Source organism: Gigantopelta aegis, chromosome 10 (genome assembly GCF_016097555.1).
Source record: "Gigantopelta aegis isolate Gae_Host chromosome 10, Gae_host_genome, whole genome shotgun sequence".
Classification (NCBI taxonomy): Eukaryota; Metazoa; Mollusca; class Gastropoda; order Neomphalida; family Peltospiridae; genus Gigantopelta; species Gigantopelta aegis.
In genome coordinates, this window is record NC_054708.1 from 67,487,807 (window position 1) to 67,509,734 (window position 21,928).

The 21,928-nt window shown below is 37.0% G+C and overlaps 1 protein-coding gene across 9 annotated transcripts in view; it reads left to right on the forward strand.

Moving 5' to 3' along the window:
• LOC121384380 (nucleolysin TIA-1-like) overlaps positions 1-9,516 on the forward strand; it is a 172,031-nt gene extending 162,515 nt beyond the window's left edge. For all 9 annotated transcript variants that reach the window (XM_041514757.1, XM_041514756.1, XM_041514754.1 and 6 more), the window contains one exon: positions 2,402-9,516. Coding sequence is in view for 8 of the 9 variants with exons in the window: in XM_041514754.1 (XP_041370688.1) it covers positions 2,402-2,432 (31 nt within the window). In the remaining variant the exon portion in view is untranslated. The remainder of the gene's footprint in view (positions 1-2,401) is intronic.
• Positions 9,517-21,928: the final 12,412 nt, after the last annotated feature.

Genomic DNA, 21,928 nt, shown 5'->3' on the forward strand with positions numbered 1-21,928 from the left:
ACATACCAGATTAATGAAATATAGCAAGGTCAATCATTCTATGTGATGTTTTGTATTTTAGATGTGTTATGCAACAGTTATAAATAAACTTTGTGAGTTTTGTTTTATTTTATTTTAATTTTTAAAAATTATTATTAGTATTAAAATTGTGAACATAGCAGGGTAGGCAAGAAAATAATCCAATCCTTAAAATTAAACTCTTCATTGGAACCTGGCCACGACTTGTTTCAAACAGTTGTATTTCTCCAGATGCCAAATATTAAATATTGTATGAGATAAACAAAGCAATGGTCTTTGGCGTTTAATTTCACTTAATTTCCTTGGGAACGGGTTGCCCTGGTATTGCCTACATGTTCTTATATTGGAAACAATTATTGAACAGCACCTGACATGAAAGTATATGTACAACTATTGGGAAAACGGTTTTCAAAGTAAATGCAGTTCATTGATGAATCGTTTCCTCTGAAATAATTTTATGCAATGTGACATTAATGGATTGCTGTCTAGTGTATCGCATGTGAGCTGGACTCTAAATTTATAAGTTGAGGCGATATTATTTGCAGAAATTATTCTGTTAGAAAGAAGGAATTGATTTTTCTCCCCCTCTGGGATTAGGATTGGCCATAATGTTGTCTGAAGTATGAAGACAACTCTCACGGGGGCCATATTGCCAGCATTTATTCATGCAGTTTGCGACGTTGTCATGTTTTCGTATCTATTTCTAACTAATGTTGATATGTAGTCCAAGTAGGCACCGGGACAACAGAAACATCTGATGTATCTACAGGCTTCACAAAATAATCCCATTTCAATTAGTCCAGTATTGTTTATTGATTTCTTATTGTCTGTTTTGTGTACTGGTCATTGTAGCTTATTAAATTTGCGAGGCACTTATAGAAAGTTAATGTTCTCAAACCATCCTTTAAGGGGAGATGAATGTCCAGAAAATAGCTTTTCAGTATTTTTAATGTTCATGTAGAAAAACAGGGCAGAATGTCGATTGTAAAACATAAAAATAATTGGAACTAAAGTGTGTTTTTGATGTACACGTAATGTGTGAACTCTGATCGGATTTCTAGGCATATAAAGGAATTTTTTGGTTAATTTTAATGTTTAAAAATTATATATTCTGCACATCACTGTCTGTGAAAGAAGCCCAAGATGATGCTTCTGGAGCCAATTTCATAAAGCATCACTTACATTCTTGATTAGCAGACACTTGTTGTATGTAGTATACATTTGCTATTAATTTAGGCACACTACAGATTTTAATTGCAATTTATACTTACATTTATTTGTAAAAAGCTCTATATTGTTAGGCTTAGGACTTTAAAAAAAAATGTGTATGTGTTTCCGGGAACGTGTCGGGGTGGGGAGGGATATTTATCTGTATTTGTTGGTTTTTTCCCTTCCTTTTTTTTTTTTTTTTTTTTTTTGCTTCAATTTTTTAAAACTATATTCACCAAATAACATATGTATACTTTTCATCTATATATTAATAAAAAGAAAATTTGGAGTGGGGGATGTATCTAAAAATAGAAATGTTGTCCCTTTTTTTACACTGGATTTCATCTTTAATGCACTAGAGCCAAGTGTTTATTACCATATTAGACATCTAATATCAACTATTAAAAACACTATGCACATGCATGCATGTATGCATGCACGCACACAGACACACACATCCCACACACACATCCCACACACACAGAGTCATAGGCAACGTAATTTCAAGGATTTAGCTTGAACCAAAATGTTGGAAAACTCATGAAACCTCTGCGAATCTAATACAACTATACACTGTGGGGTTAACAAAAGGATGAAAATTGTTTGTTTATTAATCTCTGGAGTTGTCAGTATAAAGATGAAAGAAGTTTCTGTGGTGTTGTCAAGACAGTACCAGTGTTGTAGTCGGTCCAAAGGTGGAATGTGTTTATTTTATTTGTAGTGTTGTCAGTGGAAGATATTTAAATACAAAGTCTTGAGTTGTTGCTAATAAACAGGTGGAAGATATTTAAATGACAATATCCATGGTATTTGCATTACAAAGATGGAAGATATTTAAATGACAATATCCATGGTGTTTGCATTACAAAGATGGAAGATATTTAAATGATAATATCCATGGTGTTTGCATTACAAAGATGGAAGATATTTAAATGACAATATCCATGGTGTTTGCATTACAAAGATGGAAGATATTTAAATGACAATATCCATGGTGTTTGCATTACAAAGATGGAAGATATTTAAATGACAATATCCATAGTGCTGTCGATGCAAACATTGAAGATATTAAAAACAGTGTTTGTAGTGTTGCCATTGAAAGCTGGAACTTTCTTGCTATCATCTTGTAGTAGACATTGTTTTCATTTAGAATGTTTTCTTCTCTTCTCTCCAGGATACCAGTCAGCACAGTGACCTTTCTATAACTTTGACAGCGGGGGAATGCGAGTTACCTGGGGATAAGTTGACCCGTGCTTACATCTGGCATCGAATCTGGCACCTGGCATCCGAGACGACAAGGAAAGTGATTCGAGTCTGGTTGAAGCTGCTGGCGTCTTTACACTCGTTGTACATAGTGATGGATAGCGTAGATCATAGTCCTGACATCTGTATGTCCTTGTGTGTGTCCCGTTTTGTTTCATCAGATGTTTTAATGTTGGCCAAAGTAGGGAATTTGGTTTTACCACATCGTACTCTCGACTTGTAAGGTATAATATTGATCACGATGAAGCTGTTGTTAATAATATTGATAAACCCTGTACAGTGTTTGCAATGACAAATGCTCATATTTATTATTGGAAAAAAATGCACTTCCTGTGATTTTGTTTTTGTGGTGCAAACTGGCCTCAAATAACCATATTTAAATGAGGTGTGTTTTTTTCTCTTTTGTTTTCTTTCATATATTTATATGAATCCAAACTCTTGATAACAGTATATAACATCTGTTTTTAATATAACTGTTAATATCACATGCCTGATGGTTCAAAACATTTTATATCTGTTAATATCACATGCCTGGTGGGTCAAAACATTTTACAACTGTTAATATCACATACTAGATGGTTAACACTTTTTTTTTTAAATAACTTTTTAACGCTTTTCCAGCATCCTATTAATAATCCCGATTGTAAAAATGTGTAATGTAGATAGCTATCTGCAGTATTTGGTTTGTCCCATGTAAGTATGTACATCAGGCTCTTAGCTCTTTTTAAATATATTTAGTGCAATGTAAACTGCTGTGGGCACACCCTTAGTTTCGTTGTCCTCTTTTGACCCCATTTATTAATGTGAATATATCAATCATCTTACTTTATTTGAAGTACTTCTTGTGAAGAAACACTGTACAGAACGTATTATAATGGCTAAACATAATTTTATTGTTAATATTGTTAATGACGTATATCTCATCTGTAAAGTTTATCATTTTCATGTAAAAAAAACAAAAAACTTGTAATAACATCAATCTTGTTTAATTAAAAGACCCGACTGAGGTGAGAGACAATTTCTCTATATTTTGATATGACGTATTATTTGAAGTTATAGTCACTCTGCAATGTACATATTGTTTCTATGTGTGGTTTTTTTCTCGTGATGTCAATAGGGAGAGGTGTGTTTGTCTTGGTGGGGTTAAGTCGCCAAGAGAACCAGTGTACAAATAATATTCAATAAGAGTCTTTTACGTATTCTTTTGTCTGTCTGTCCGTCTGTCTTGTGGTCCAAGAATGTGTGTGACTTTATCAGTTTTCTGTGGAGATAGTAGTTATTTGGTATTGTATTGTTGTTGTAGAAAAATGCCTCATGTTTTGACAGCATTTTGGGTGAAAGGACTTGTACATAATAACATTGCATAGTGTTTTTGTATAAACTGTTTCTTAATATGTCCTTCAAAAAAAAACAAGAAGAAAAAATATTGTAAGAAAGAAAACGCCTAAAAACAATTCTTCTGGAATTCGTTACACAAATAACTATAGAAAAAAGTATTTAAAAGGAGGTTTTTTCTACCTATTTAAAGGTGTGCTTTTAAAAAAAAAAACCCAGAAGTGCATTATAAAAAGGACTACATAGAAACAAAGAAACACGCCAAGATTTTGTCTTTAGAAAAATTAATCTATCCCGGTTTTCTTCCTCACTTTACAAGTTAATTTCTATTTGAGCGATGAGTTTGATTCAATTTTCTACAACCGTAACAACATGAATACTGAAAATTAACAAAACTGAACATGATCAATTACTGTTGGTAATTAGTCTTGTATGTCAATACAAAAATAATTTCAAATAGTCTTTTAACAATTTTTATTTTAGAAAGTTGAGGTTGAGAAAATTTTTTTTAAAATTTGTACATCTGAAACTCTTAACCATTTAGGAAAAGCTTACAAGAATCCATAAATTACTTTAATACATTGAAATGAATGAGAACATCTCAAGTAACGTTTATCTTGTACTATGTGCGATATAAGATCTCCCAGACATTTTACCATTCAAAATTGATGAAACTGATGAGTTGTGCCCGGTATAAATTGATCTGCATATCCCACCATTTGATTAAATCACAAAAACTAACATGTAATCACGTGGGTTAAACCATTGTGTACACATACAATATTTATATGCAATAATAGCTATGTTGTGGGGTTTATTGTATGAGGTGGTGCATCAAAACTCTTGAAAACAGTTATTTGTGAAGATGATTAGATTTTAGATATAGTTACACGATGATGTTTGTTCACATTTATGTATGCTACTCAACTTTTGATAGATATTAACTCCAAAAGATTATTTATCTTAATTTTATGGCTGATTGAAATACCTGTACAACCAAATTTACCTAGATGAATAACAATTTGTGGCATTTAGACTGTAGCTAACTAGGGAAGATTGGAAGGGGGTGGGGCATAAATATCAAGATTTGGTCATAGCTGATGTGTCCTTTGTTTGTGAAGACAAAAACATTTGATATGCTAAATTAGCATTTTAAATAATACAGGGCTATTTTAAGGAAAAACGCTAACAGACAAATATCCAACACCATTAACATCCACGCCTGCTAAACGTGGCAGTATTCATTAAATTACTTACTATGTAAGTCTTCAAATATTAACAATTTAACACCTGTCGACAAACACTTTTCATTTCATCATAATACGACCAACACTTTTAGCCCTGGTTGTATGTCACAGAATTGTTTGATACATTGCGCCAAGAGCAGTCAGATTAGCCTAATACATTATACAGTATTTAAAGTCATGTCGACATACACCCACAAACCCATATCTATTATAAACATGAAGGATACATTTTATAGCAACCCTGGGATCTGCATACTTGGCAAGAGACTATGAGGTGTGTAAATCTCCAATTTCTCTCTCGCTCCCTATGACTCCCCTGAGACGAGTTCTTCAAGGAGAGTAATTTTTACCTCCACTTTGCAAGTGTAATTATATGGTATCAGTACATCTTGAATGGCTCCCTGTAAACTAGGTGAGCAGTCAATCACTCCCCCTCAGTGTTTTCACGTCGCAGTCTTTAAATGGCAGTGTGACAGTATAATTATTATCTCCTCCTCTCTCTCTCTCTCTCTCTCTCTATCAAACATTGAGTAGCGTAGAGTTTAGAACTGTAGAATATCATATTTGATGTAAATATAAATGTTGTTGCCAGACACTGAACACAAGTTGTGTACATTTTTCCTTTGTTGTAATGTCCTTTGTTCATGATAATAATGCTGAGTTTATTCTTCCATTTTCCTGCCTCAGTTGTTTATATTGGGATTGTGGCATCTTCTGTTCTCTGTTGACCAAAGGCGGTGTCTTTAACTCGTATCAGTTTTAATTAATAAATGTATGTCTATACAGCATTGTCCATAAGTCAAGTCTATAGTTTTTTTTATATCCGTTGAAAAAGTGAAACTGTTAATACTTGACAGTATTTTCCAATATTGGTTGCCAGTTGCGTACAGCATCACAAACTGCTTAACGACATTATCCATGCTGTTAGTGACCAGAGACAGAAAGCTTTAAACACTAGTGTTAAATTGTTTCACTGTCGCTATAACCAATATAATATCTTGGTACCAAACTGTATCCCATTCAGGGTTAGGCTCAAGCTGAAAAAAATAAATTGTAGCCAATTCAAGTTTCATTGAGCCAAATAGCAAAAATGACATTTTTCGAATTAGCTTTTTGGCAAACTAGAAATGAAATATATTCGCTGATTTAAACTTTTATTTCGCATTTCGTTATTTGGCGAGTTAGTTTAAAACCTGTAGATACAGCAGTGTGTTGAAAATGTGGACTAGTTTTGTTTTTCTACCACTGTAACCAGTTGTACAGGTAGCAAATGGTGGAACCCAGTCCTTCAGACTTCACATCTGAAAATATCGGATACTGATAAATCACTGATTGGCATTCATAGGCAACATCTTGAGTAAAGCTTGCACATATTGACAGAAAACGTTTTGAATATTAGCACACATTGAACAATCATTGAATTGGTATAATGATCCTCAAATACTAGGGCTGGTTGGGATTAAAGCAACTTCTTTTCAAACAGCCAGCAGGAGATTACCTATTATATTTTTAGGCTGACAATTAAAACAAATTTCCGAGATGAAATTACGGTGCACAAAAGCATAATCGGATGTGAAGGCCTGGGTACCCTCATCACACTAACCAATTGTCTGTACTGAAGAATGTCACATCCTCATAACCAGTATGTTATTGTGTTATTTACTGACATTGAATCTTACCAGTATACTACTGAATACACTAAAAAAGCATCCAACTGCAGTAATATGACTAAATAACAGTAATCCACTGTAACTATTGTTACTAATACTGAAGAGTATTCTATTACTGTAATAACCAGTACCAAATAGTCATAGTATTTCCAATACCAGTTAAACTCCCAAGTTGGTACTCCAAAGTTTGTCATCTTTTTGGCATTTGAAAAAAAAAAAAATTATTTAAACAAAATTCAACGGATTTTGTTAGCAGTGACAACTGAATGTCGATATATGAATTGTTGCTTGTGAACAATATTTGAGTAAATTCGGTGAAAGAACACACCACTGCTGCCGGTGTTGTGCTGGTAATCCTGGTCACTCTACTCTTGTGAGGGGTCAGTCCAACGTTTGTGTGTATCGGTAGTTGTTTGTAATAGGAATGCCACTTGATGTACATGCACCCATCCCACAGTTTCAGCAGTCCTGTGGGGTTTTTTTTAATAATGATAGTTGACAGTGTGATCTTAGATTAGCCACCTGAACTATGTCTTGATATAACTATTATTACATGTAATATTAGCAAATAAATTTAAAATTCGAAATCTATTTCAGAAACATTTTTCAGAGCAAAACGTGATAAACTATTAATATGCATTGCTTGCTTGGAATTGGGATCCTGTTATACAGTGACCCATATCTGCAAGTTGGGAATATACATTAAACTTTACACTGGTACTACAGAATATGTACCGTATTGTTCCTATTTGTAGCGCCCCCTCTAATATAAGCACCCCCTATGATCACGAGAAATGTATCATGAAACGTACCCGTAAAATAGTAAAACTGGCGTACCTGACTGCCGACTTGCAATGATTATAATCGGTAAACAAATAAAATCCAAACAGGTGAAGCACTACGATACTAGTATGGGCGAACAGTATGTCACACATGTCGTTTATCAAATGTATGTCGCTGTTATCTCCACGCAGAATGAACGCACGACACTCCGTTAACGCTGTTCAAAACCGGAAGTACAAACATGCCGGTAGGTATTTACACCGACACCATAACACCGTTTAAAAAATGGGTAAATGATAACTTTAACTAAACTGCAAACTGGAGTCAGATGTCAACAATTTAACTTTAACTAAACTTAAAACTAGAGTCAAACGACAATAATTTTTGTACACAGTGACAATCGAAACGTGTCAGTTACAAACTACCGGCCAGAGCTATCGTAGTCTGTGCTGTCTGACTGATGATTGACAGTTTGATACAAGGATTATTCACACGTATTACGAAACGTGTTCTAGTACTCTAATTAGTGCGCCCCCTTTGTGTTTTGCATCGCGCCCGGGCGCTACAAATAGGAACAATACGGTAGATTGGTATTTAGTATCTGAAATCTATTGATATTTGCTTCACAAGACTATCGAGTACAATTCCACCAGCTAAAATTTGGTAGTACATGTATCTAGAACAATTATCCTGACTAAACAGAACTCTCAAAACTGAAAATAAGTTTAGTTTTTTATTTCACAATATTGAAACAATCCCACACTGTTCTGTTGTTTTTAAAACGTATCTTGTTAAATGGGATAAATCTAGTATTAGTATAGTGTTTTGTTCATCTCGTTCTCCAGAAGCAACATGTAGATAGCTTTGACAGTTCAGAAATACGAGGAGGAAGTTTTGCTGTTGGTAATAATTGGGCTTTGTAGTTCTGAAAAACATACCTATTGGTCGAATGGAATTTTCTGATTTGACACTACAACTGTGTATATGATTTAATACTGTTGATACTTGTTTTTATTTAAATAAGCTTGGCCTGTCTATAGCCGTCAGAGAATATATATATATTATCTATTAATATGTATAGAAAGATCACCTTGGCCTTCAGTAAAGCGCTACAAAATATGTGCGGAAAGTGTCGACTTTCTGTGTCTGAAAGGTGTGCCAAAGTCAAAAGTTCATTGTTGGTTTTCTTTTCCAGTCGTTTTACTTTTTGTAAGTTGTAAATTATTGTGAACATGTGAACGTGTGGATGTACTATGTTATGTTTTCTGTCGGCACTTCCCGGAACACAAACAGTTTGTTGAAATGTTGTCTAAAAGTGTGATCTTGCATCAACCAGTTCATTGATTTTTTACAAACATTCCTTCAGTTGAGAGACACTGTACAGCAAAACATATATACCCCCAGAATATTGAGACGTGGGGGTCACGTAAGCTCTGGTATCTTACAAATAAATATGCTGTTTGCATATCAAAATTGTCTAATGATTTTTCTTTCTAAATTTTTTTTTCTTTCTTCATCTTTTTTTTTTTTTTTGCAATGAACATGTTGGTTGGTTCAAGGCTTTTCTAAAGAACTGGACAGATTGTTATGAAATTTGGTTAACAGGTGTAAATCATTGAGGGTGGCAATAAAATCAAGCTGTAAGATCAATGTCAGAAATGTTTGTAATACATGATCTTACTTTGATCCATGCATACAACTCTTAATGAAAAGAAAAAAACATCAGTAAAATGTACAAAGGTCAAGGTCACTGGTGTCGATTCATGTTAAAATGTCAATTGAAAAGAAAGGTAAATTTCCAAGCATGGGCCTTTTGTATATGATTCTTAGTATATTGTACTACAGATTGAAAATAATGATTAACTATTTTCTCCGTGTATTTCATGCCAGTTGTTGAACTGGTTATGACAAATATTGTGTGGACTTTTCTCTGTTGCTCTGGTGTAGAACCACACGATGGACTGGAAAAATAAAGATGACTGATTTGTAAATACTTCTTTGTTGTCATTATTTGTTGTTATACATATGTTGTCATTCTCCAGGACCTTTCGTCAACAGTTGACATGAGGGACAGGACTATTATCTCCCCTGACATGAGGGACAGAACAATTATCTCCCTGACACGAGGGACAGAACAGGACAATTATCTCCCTGACATGAGGGACAGAACAGGACAATTATCTCCCTGACACGAGGGACAGGACAGGACAATTATCTCCCTGACAGGACAGGACAATTGTCTCCCTGACATGAGGGACTGGACAGGACAATTGTCTCCCTGACATGAGGGACAGGACAGGACAATTATCTCCCTGACATGAGGGACTGGACAGGACAATTATCTCCCTGACATGAGGGACTGGAGCCATGAGCTTGTTGAAACTCATTACAAGTTTGGGGTACAGACAATGTTTTTAACCATTGTCAAAACCGATCGTCTGTGTCTGTCACGTTTGAAAGAAACATACCAACAGATTTTGCCATGGATGTCAAAATGTAATAAAAAAAGTAAAATTTGTTTTATTTAACGACGCCACTAGAGCACATTGATTTTTAATCTTATCATCGGCTATTGGACGTCAAACATATGGTCATTCTGACACTGTTTTTAGAGGAAACCCGCTGTCACCACATAGGCTACTCTTTTTTACGACAGGCAGCAAGGGATCTTTTATTTGCGCTTCCCACAGGCAGGATAGCACAAACCATGGCCTTTGTTGAACCAGTTATGGATCACTGGTCGGTGCAAGTGGTTTACACCTACCCATTGAGCCTTGCGGAGCACTCGCTCAGGGTTTGAAGTCGGTATCTGCATTAAAAATCCCATGCCTCGACTGGGATCCGAACCCAGTACCTACCAGCCTGTAGACCGATGGCCTGCCACGACGCCACCGAGGCCGGTCACAAAATTTAATAATTATGATACGTAAATTATTGGTAATAAAGGATAAAACCTGTTCCCTAATTATCCGTAGCAGTTTACCACAGACGGGTTAGCCCACACCGCAACTTTTATGGCAGGTGTACACCAAATAGTATCCGAGTGGGTCAAAGTTCAAGATGCATCCCACAGTTGAGGCTACCAGTCCTGCAATTGGTTTTAAACGTGAGAGTGTTTGTTGTGATAAAATATTTCATCTGGCCAGTAAATTCCTGGAATTTAATTTCAACTGGTATCAATGTACAAACTACCATTGTGCTTAAAAATGTGTGGGCTCCTGGAAATAGCATGACAATGTTTGTGCGGAGTTGGGGGGGGGGGGGGGGGGGGGGTAGTCCTAGACATTACCCTGTTACGTCTGAAATGAGCAGAAAGGGCTCGATTATTAAACGTTACATCAGTGCTCTTACTGAGCTGGTGCATAATATGTGCATCAAAACCAAGTTATATAATTGGTGGTGTCATAAATGTGGGTAGGACGTAAAGCACTAGCCAGAGGCACGGTTGGTGTAGGATCGATCCCGTTGGTGGATACATTGAGCTATTTGTTTCAATTCAGCCAGTGCACCATAACTGGTATATCAAATGATGTGGTATGTGCTATCCTTTCTGTGATGGCACATAAAAGATCCCTTGCTACTAATGGAAAAATGTAGCGGGTTTCCTCTACAAGACTCGGAATTACCAAATGTTTGACATCTAATTGCCGATGATAAATAAATTAATGTTCTAGTGGTGTCGTTAAACATAACAAACTTTCAATTTGACAGATACCTGTGTGAGTGCCTGCGACAATTGGTACAAAGGAAAACTATATTTAGTGGGTGGATGATTAACAAATGCTAAAATCCAGGCCAATCTCAGGACATTGTAACATAACCTTTGGAAAAAAAGATACCCCCCCCCCCCCCCCCCCCCAACAAAATAAACCCAAAACCTATTTGAAAAAAAAAAAACCCAGATGTTAGTACATCGATTAATTAATCAACGGCTATTGGATGTTAAACATATTGACTCGTAGTTATCAGAGGAAACCCGCTACATTTTTCCATCAGCAGCAAGTAGGGTTTCTGCCAGAGGGTAAAACGGGTATGGTGCCATACCCAAATTCTTTGCCGATTTTTTTTTATTTTTTAAGTTGACCTTTTGACAAAATACCGGCCTCGGTGGCGTCGTGGTAGGCCATCGGTCTACAGAATGGTAGGTACTGGGTTCGGATCCCAGTCGAGGCATGTGATTTTTAATCCAGATACCGACTCCAAACCCTGAGTGAGTGCTCCGCAAGGCTCAATGGGTAGGTGTAAACCACTTGCACCGACCAGTGATCCATAACTGGTTCAACAAAGGCCATGGTTTGTGCTATCCTGCCTGTGGGAAGCGCAAATAAAAGATCCCTTGCTGCTAATCGGAAGAGTAGCCCATATAGTGGCGACAGCGGGTTTCCTCTCAAAATCTGTATGGTCCTTAACCATATGTCTGACGCCATATAACCGTAAATAAAATGTGTTGAGTGCGTCGTTAAATAAAACATTTCTTTCTTTTTTTTGACAAAATTATTTACTTTTATCATTACTGTATGATTTTTTTAACCCTAAACGTAACCCACTTTCTTTCTGAGGGAGTTCCCCCATACCCCCTGTTGACTGTGGTTGTATTCAATTTCATAGCGCCATACTCAAAAATTTCTTTGTGGCAGAAACACTGGCAAGGGATCTTTTATATGCACTTTCCCACAGACAGGAAAGCGCATGCCACGGCTTTTGACCAGTTGTGTTGCACTGGTTGGAACAAGAAAAAAAACCCAATCCTTTGAATGGATCTACCGAGGTGGTTCGATCCTGCGACGCAAGCACCTCAGGCGAGTGCTCAACCGACTGAGCTAAATCCCGCCCCGAATTGTTAGTAAGGCGAACACAAATAACAAACAGGTTTTCATCCTCAAACAATTTATTGACTTGGCACTCGATTAGAACAGACAGTGAAACACAGAAAACAATGGAGAGAACCAATGAGGCAGGATACCTTATAATTCATGTAGAATTTGAATCACTAACCATACAGACATTATCACAGACAAGGACTTGTGTTTCCAGCACAGCATGGTAGTCGCCTGGTGCAAGACGGGGCCACGCTCTTGATGCACTGACATGTATCAAGCAGACACTCACCAGGGAATATTAGACTCAGTAGTATGCAGTCATGCAAGATGTAAGAAGTATATTGTATAAAGCTCAACCTCAGAAGAAGGCTTACCAAGTCCCCGGGTCAAAATTTCAACCACATTCAACTACATTTTGCATGACTACATGATTTTAGGGGGGTTTTCCTTTTAATAAACGACTATTCTTTCCGAAGAGACAAAGATGTCCAAAATGGTAACTTCTTATATGTTTTCTACACCATCACATTAACACTGTTGTTATAACCATTAAACAAGTCTTATCAGCTGATTTTTGTTGTTGTTGTTGTTGTTGTTGTTTTTGTTGACAAATCAGTATCTTGCAACTGACAAAAGAATCTGATGCCTATGTTCAGCTAGCCATTGTATGCTAAATGTTACTTTGACTGGTTCTGAAAGTGGTCATTCAGTGTAAAAACTGGTGTAGCAAGCGTTAGCGACAAACAGTTGGCTACAATGAATGAATGAATGAATGAATGAACGTTCAATGACACCCCAGCACAAAAATACACATTGGGCATTAGGTGTCACAAAAGACAACTATTTGAAAATATTAAACAGTTGGCGAGATACCCCTGGCTCGGTATTCATAAACGTACTTAAGTCAATGTATGATACATAAATACATACTTAAAGTATATAAATAAGTATCATACATTGACTTAAGTACGTTTATGAATACGGAGCCCGGTACATTAACATGTCGCCACTGAACAAGCTTTTTTAAAAACACTTTTCTTTATGATCTGTTAATGACCAGTCCAGGGACATCTTTTACCCAAAACAAATCTTTTTAACATTCACTGTTGAAATTTCTGGCAATAAGACCCCAAAATGCATCTTTCCAGAAATGTTTTTGTCTACTTTAAGCTACTACAAAATGTCACCCTGAGTGAGTAACTTGTTTAACGTGCTCATATACCACTGACGTTTCGAACACGCCTGTCTCGGGCTTAGCCTCTGACATCGCCAGTGACTAAATCCGGGCCAGGAGGGGGTGGGGGTTGGGTAAGTTTGAGGCGGGCGGAATTTGGAATAAGAATTTAGCAGTTAGGTCAGAGACTAATTCATCAAGATTAACCTCGAGTGCAATGCAAGTATGATTGTGCTTGCACTCGAGGTTAATCTTGATGAACTAGATCAGAGACCTAAGGCCAACATGAGATAGCTGATCCATCCTAACATGTCTGGTAAAAAATATAAAGTCCAAAAATCAAATCAGAGTGCTCAGCCGAAAGTATTTTTAGATGATTTGAGCAATTTAGACGGACATCCAAAAATAAAGTGCTTCGGACTGTTTAAAAAAAACACACAAAAAAAACCCCACTACCCCCCCCCCCCCCCCCCCCCCCACACACACACACACAAAACAAAATTTTGAAGGGCAGCCAAATAGGCCCTTACTTGGAGGCGAAAATTCGTGGAAAGGTTTATTGGCGGCGGAACTCATGGCGTGTTGATGGTTGATCGACTCGGTAGGCCTACTTCGGGAAGAACTTGACGAGGTCAATGTAGCAATCCCGAAGCAGTGCTTGGTATTCCTCAGGCAGGTTCAGATTGAAAATCCGGTGGATGATTGAATTTTCCATGGCTGATTTCAAGAGTCCTTGTCGATACACCCAGTTCCGCTCCGATGTTATATAGTAGGTGTTGCTAGTCTCCACATACTGCAACTGGTACCGCTCCTGACAAGATGGTGTCGGCCTCCAGCTTGTCTCGTTGTAGGGACCAATTAGTTGAGAGGGAGACGTAAACTCCCCCTTAACAGTCGCGGTATCGAGCAGGCAGCTTGTTGCAGGCGATCCTTCAAGTGCTGGGCTGAGGTCTGGACGGGTCCTGTTCCGAACCCCCCCCCCCCCCCCCCACACACACACACACACACACGTTTTGGTTTCACGCATTACGTCCGCCGCAACAACAACCAGTGGAGACGCCGGTGAACTCGACGGTGGAGCCGTGACTATCACGTGTCCAGTCTCCATCGGCGCTGGTGCTGCTGAAGAAGGGACAGCTTTGCCCCCCCCCCCCCCCCACACACACACACTCGAGTAGTGGGGGGAGACGAAGCAGAAACCCGTTAAAACTGGACTTTTCACTTGGTCCTGTGGGTGTCCAGTTTACAGGGTTTCACTGTATATTTTAATCATGAAATCTGCTGTTTTGATAGACATACAATTTTACAGTTAAACCTAAACTGTTAAACAATAATAAAAACCCATCCAGAGTCGCATGACGACAATTCCGAAACACACTGGTAATAGTCTCTGTAAATCTGACAGGTGTTGGAAAGATTTTAAATAAGATGATAAAGACAGACAGAAGGTAAAAGATGAGAAATATGAATGAAAACCTGTGTCACGCCCTGCCAGGAAGATAAATGTATATAAATTTAATTTGATACAAAAAATTAAAGTTTGTTTTTAATGACACCACTATAGAAAATGTATTAATTAATCATTGGCTATTGGAAGAAGAATAACTTTTGTTTTGTTTAAGGACACCACTAGAGCACATTGATTTATTAATCATCGGCTATTGGATGTCAAACATTTGGTCATGTTTCCATTAGTAGCATGGAATCTTTTATATGCATCATCCCACAGATAGAATAGCACATACCACGGCCTTTGATATACGTACCAGTCATGGCACACTGGCTGGAACAAGAAACAGCTCAATGGGCCCACTGACGAGGATCGATCCCAAACCGACCGCACATCAAGCGATCGTTTTACCACTGGGCTACGCCCGACCCTCGGCTATTGGATGTCAAACATTGGATTATTCTGACGAGGATCGATCCCAAACGGGCCACGCATCAAGCGATCGCTTTACCACTGGCTACGCCCGACCCTCGGCTATTGGATGTCAAACATTGGATTATTCTGACGAGGATCGATCCCAAACGGGCCACGCATCAAGCGATCGCTTTACCACTGGCTACGCCCGACCCTCGGCTATTGGATGTCAAACATTGGATTATTCTGACGAGGATCGACCCCAAACGGGCCACGCATCAAGGGATCGCTTTACCACTGGGCTACGCCCGACCCTCGGCTATTGGATGTCAAACATTGGATTATTCTGACGAGGATCGATCCCAAACGGGCCACGCATCAAGTGATCGCTTTACCACTGGGCTACGCCCGACCCTCGGCTATTGGATGTCAAACATTGGATTATTCTGACGAGGATCGATCCCAAACGGGCCACGCATCAAGTGATCGCTTTACCACTGGGCTACGCCCGACCCTCGGCTATTGGATGTCAAACATTGGATTATTCTGACGAGGATCGATCCCAAACGGGCCACGCATCAAGTGATCGCTTTACCACTGGGCTACGCCCGACCCTCGGCTATTGGATGTCAAACATTGGATTATTCTGACGAGGATCGATCCCAAACGGGCCACGCATCAAGCGATCGCTTTACCACTGGGCTACGCCCGACCCTCGGCTATTGGATGTCAAACATTGGATTATTCTGACGAGGATCGATCCCAAACGAGCCACGCATCAAGCGATCGCTTTACCACTGGGCTACGCCCGACCCTCGGCTATTGGATGTCAAACATTGGATTATTCTGACGAGGATCGATCCCAAACGAGCCACGCATCAAGCGATCGCTTTACCACTGGCTACGCCCGACCCTCGGCTATTGACGAGGATCGATCCCAAACGGGCCACGCATCAAGTGATCGCTTTACCACTGGGCTACGCCCGACCCTCGGCTATTGGATGTCAAACATTGGATTATTCTGACATATGGTCTTAAAGGAAACCTGCTACATTTTTTCATTAGCAGCAAGGTTTCTTTTATATGCACGTCTCAATGACAAGACAGCACACACCACATCATTTGATATACCAGGGCATTGGTTGGGGCTGGATTCCCTTGTTCATCGCATAGATCATTATGAAAAAAATATCCCTTTTTCTACATACTTTTTGTATACAAAAGGTTTGTGAAAGAAAGAAAAAAGAAACAAAGAAATGTTTTATTTAACGTCGCACTCAACACATTTTATTTACGGTTATATGGCGTCAGACATATGGTTAAGGACCACACAGATGTTGAGAGGAAACCCGCTGTCGCCACTTCATGGGCTACTCTTTCCAATTAGCAGCAAGGGATCTTTTATTTGCGCTTCCCACAGGCAGGATAGCACAAACCATGGCCTTTGTTGAACCAGTTATGGATCACTGGTCGATGCAAGTGGTTTACACCTACCCATTGAGCCTTGCGGAACACTCACTCAGGGTTTGGAGTCGGTATCTGGATTAAAAAACCCATGCCTCGACTGGGATCCGAACCCAGTTCCTTAATAGACATACCTGTTGCTCCATTTTGTATCATCTGTGATAATTCTTCTTACCCATGTTGAATTTAGAGCTATTATGAAATGTTTTATGTTTATCATTTTAATGCCCCCCCATCTTGATAGTCCTGAGTAATCATATCTCGTTTCAGTTTATCGGGATTGTTTTGCCAAATAAAATTTAAAACTATTGTATTAAAGTATTTTATTACTATTTCATATGGGTTTGGTAAGGAAATAAAAAGATGAGTTAATTTTGGAATAATCATAGTTTTCAGAACTGTAATTATTCCGAGGGCTGTTAATTTTCTAAAAGACCACATTTTTGTGTACTTTTTAATATCCTGTAATTTATTTTTATAATTTAGATCAACAATCTGTTCTAAGTTAACTGAGAAGTTTACACCTAATAAATTGAATTCTGTTGTACCCCATTCTAATTTACATCTTGTGTGATGAAGAACGTCTTTTGAATATTGTTTGCTTCCTATCCATATTACATTTGTCTTAGCATAATTTAATTTGACACCAGAAATATTTGCATTATATAATATAGACATTGTGCTATCTAGGGACTTGGGAGATCCATCGATAATGAAACTTGAATCATCTGCATATTGGGATATTAAATAGTCTTCACTTTCTATAGTAATTCCTTTTATATTCTAAGAATTTCGAACTAAAATTGCAAGAATTTCTGCACAGATAATAAATATGTATGGCGACAAGGGATCACCTTGCCTACAGCCTCTTTCCAGTTGGAATGAGTCGGACAAAATCCATTCTACCACACACTTGATTTTGAATTATTGTAAAATGTTTTAATCCAATTCTTAATCGATATTTTAAAATTAAATATGTCCAATGCTTTGTCAATAAACGACCACGACACTGAATCAAAAGCTTTTTCAAAATAGACTAGTAATAATAATCCGGGGATATTTTGTACCTCTGTGTAATGCATAATGTCGAATACTAATTTCTGTGCATTGGACATCTCTTTAATAAAGTAACTGTGGTTTATTGAGCGAACTATGAAATGCCCTATGTCATTCCAGAAAAATTTAATGAATTCTGCAGAGGACCCATCCGAACCCGGGCTTTTGTCATTTTTCAAAAAATATTTTTAGAAAATGTAATACTTCTGAATATTTAATTTTCTCCTTCACGTTGTTCTGCTTCCTCATCGGTCAGTTCATTAAAATTAAACTTAGCTACTTATTCTATAATATCATATTCGTTTGTTTCAGGAGGTGCTGAATAAAGTTTTTAATAAAAGATCTTGTTTTTTTGTAAGATGTCCATTTGATTTGTAATTTCTGTTCCATTTTTTAATTGTATTTGTGTTATTAATTTACTACAATAATTTCTTGATTCCATATTACAAAAATATATTGTAGGTTTCTCACCCTCTTCTATCCATTTTGCTCTTGATCAAATATAGTACCCTTTAAGTTTTTCTTTCCTTAGTTTCATTAGTTCATCTTTCTTATTGTTTATCTCTTCCATATTTACATTATTTTCATTTCCTCCTAAAACTTTTATTTCTTCGCCTAGTTTCTTTTATTATTAATTTTTCTCCTTATTTTTGAATGCAGACTAATTTCCATTATCCAAGTGTCAAGAAAAAGTTTATCATTTATTACAAATTGTATTTCATCATTAGACACTATATTTATATTTTCCAAATCATGAATTGGTAGCATGTACTGACATTTTACTTTATTAACCGGCCTCGGTGGCGTCGTGGTTAGGCCATCGGTCTACAGGCTGGTAGGTACTGGGTTCGGATCCCAGTCGAGGCATGGAATTTTTAATCCAGATACCGACTCACCGTGAGTGAGTGCTCCGCAAGGCTCCATGGGTAGGTGTAAACCACTTGCACTGACCAGTGATCCATAACTGGTTCAACAAAGCCCATGGTTTGTGCTATCCTGCCTGTGGGAAACACAAATAAAAGATCCCGAGGCTGGTGAAGAGGTGTAAGACTACGCCAACTCCTCCATCATTAGCCACTATTATCCAACTGACCTCAACAGATAGCCGAGGTATGTGGCTAGGACAGCATGCTTGAACCATAATTGGATACAAGCAAGAAAATAAATTAATGAATGGGCATAAGGACATACTTGTAACTATTTAGAGATTCCAATTTTTTAATGGTCCAGTCCAATCTTGGGTCATTTTAGCATAACCTTTAAAAAAAAAAAAAAAAAAAGTGTTTAAAACTGTGGACAAAAATATTCAGTACAGAATTCATAGTAAAACAAACACAAATAAAAAACAGGTTTTAATTCTCAAATGATTTATTGAATTGGCACTCAATAACTTTAGAAACAGAAAATAATTGCAGCAAACCATTGAGGCAGGCTACTTCATAATTCATGTATAATTTGAATTAAGCATTGTGAACATATAAACATCATCACAGACAAGGATTGTGTGTTCGCTGCACAGCATGATAGTTATTTAGTGCAAGAAGGGGGCCAACACTTTTGAGGCATTGACATGTACCAAGCAGAAACTCGCCACAGAATATAAGAATCAGTAGTATGCAGTCATGGAAGATGTAAGAAGTATATTGTGCAAAGTTCAACATTAGAAGGCGGCGTACCAAATCCCTGGGTCAAAATTTCAACCATATTGGGTATAGGCCTAGTTATTACATGTTCAATATTCTTGCATTATTTTTGTTCTCGTAATAAATGATTATTCTATACGAAGAAACAAAATAGTAACTTTTAATTTTTCTACAACATCACATTATTAATGCAGTTTAGAAAAAGCAATTGTGCTTTTAAAGCGACTAAACGAGACAGGTGCTACATTAGCATCTTGCTACAAATCAGATAGCCTACATTCAGACAGCATTTTTTCACTAAAAGTTTGCAAATTATTTTGACTGGTTTCCAGTGGTTACTCAGTTTAATGTATAGCATACATAGAGAATCATACACGAGTACCCGCTGGACATGATTTATCTCACTTACAACATGTATCTAACCAGCACAAGTGTATTATTCTATTTCTTACACACGGTCCTTAAAAAGTAATTGTTTTAATATAGTTCAATGGGAAAAGATTAAACAAAAAGCCTTAGCATTAGGTAGGAACAATTTCATTTCTATCTTACTGAAGCAGAGCTGGTTTCAGGATCCGTGAGACCTGTAGCACAAATAACAGTGAATTCCTTTCCCAGAATATTACTTTTACTAAAAGTACAGGAAGCAAAGTAGAAACAGTCAAAGACAGTAAGGTAAAGAAGTATAATTTCAAGATCTAATAAAAATCTGGAAAATAAATCCATCGTTTATGTTTTTTTGCGGGGGTTTTGGTGTTTATGTTTACAAAATGTACATTATCACTGCGGGGCCCATAGCACATGCTACTAGTATCAACCAGCTCTGTACTGAAGTATAAATAGTAACAGCTTTAGTTTCTTAAATTGATGCAAATCTTTAAATGTAATTAATATAAAACCAACCAGAGTTTATTAAAACTCCATACCATGAAATGTATTCACCAAATATATATTTTTTCTCAGTGCTTGTTTTCTATTTTTAATTTTCTTTTTGGTTACTCATAACAGTGCAGAGGCGGATCTAAGGGGGGTCCCATTGGCATTCCACCTCATGTCACTGGACACCCCCCCCAATCGATTTTCTGGATCCGCCACTGCAGAGACTGATAACACTTTCAAATCAACTACTCAACTGTTTTTATTGTACAAATTCATACAAGAGTACATGTCACAAAAGTATTTTATTGTACTGCCCCCCCCCCCCCCCCCCCCCCCCCCCAATATAATTGTGTGGTTATAATAACTGTATGTGTGCATGTAAAGTATAGTGTATGAGCTATAAAACAAATACCGTACATTTGACTGGATCAGTAAATGTCAACACACAAATAAGGTCAGACATTTTTTACTGTTTTACAAACCCGCCAACATGAATATTCTTGATTTAAAAAAAAAAAAGTTCCCTTCTTCACTGCTGCCCATACCATCAATTAGTCAACTGCACGTTACATACACATTTAATAACACGTTTTATTATATACATAGCAATAAAATATATAGATCTACGGAAACCATAAGAGTGATATCCAGTGAAGTCATATTTTCAATGTATTTTAGCTACAGTGAAAATATAGAAATCATATTTACTTTTTTGTAAAAGTGCATGATTAAATTTTCTCCCTTTGTCTCGTTTCTTCATATTTAAATTTGATAATTATCAATGCATCCGATCGTATTTGAAATAAAAAAAAATTAAATTTAACAACTGTACCTGTAAAAATGGGATACGAAGTGCAATTATTATAAAATATCTAAAACTAATTGAATACGAAGCTAAATAATGATGACACAATGTAGTGTCATTGAGTGTAAGTGTAAGAAATTAACGGCGTTCAATTAGTTTTGTTTTTGTGGGAGTTTTTGGAGGATCGCTTTGTCAGATATGTTTGCACAGCAGTATTATTAAATAAATGTTTATAAAGATAATTTTTATTTAAATTTCTTTTTAAAAGTCTATGGTCAAGTAAATTTTATGGAAAAGTTCAATAGGAAGAAATATATCATGGTGTTACGTGTTTTCAATAGGATAAGCGAAAAATATTACCAAAAAGTGAAAGATATTGTCAAAAATTAGGAAAGATGTATATAATTCATGGTGGGTTTTTTTAATACGATTTTTATGTCAACTCGTAATGTGTGAAAACCACATTTTCACTGGCTGCTTCGCAATTTGTGAAAATATGGTTTTCACACATCACTCGTTGACATAAAAATCGTATTCGAAAAAACCCATGAAATAGCCTCTATATATTGCATAAGGAGTATAAATTATTTCAACTTCATATATTATGTAACACTGAGATTTCTGACATTGTTTTGTCAGAATTAGCCCGTAATAAAAAAAAAAGAGAAAAAAATAAAGAGTGGCATAATGGCCTCCAA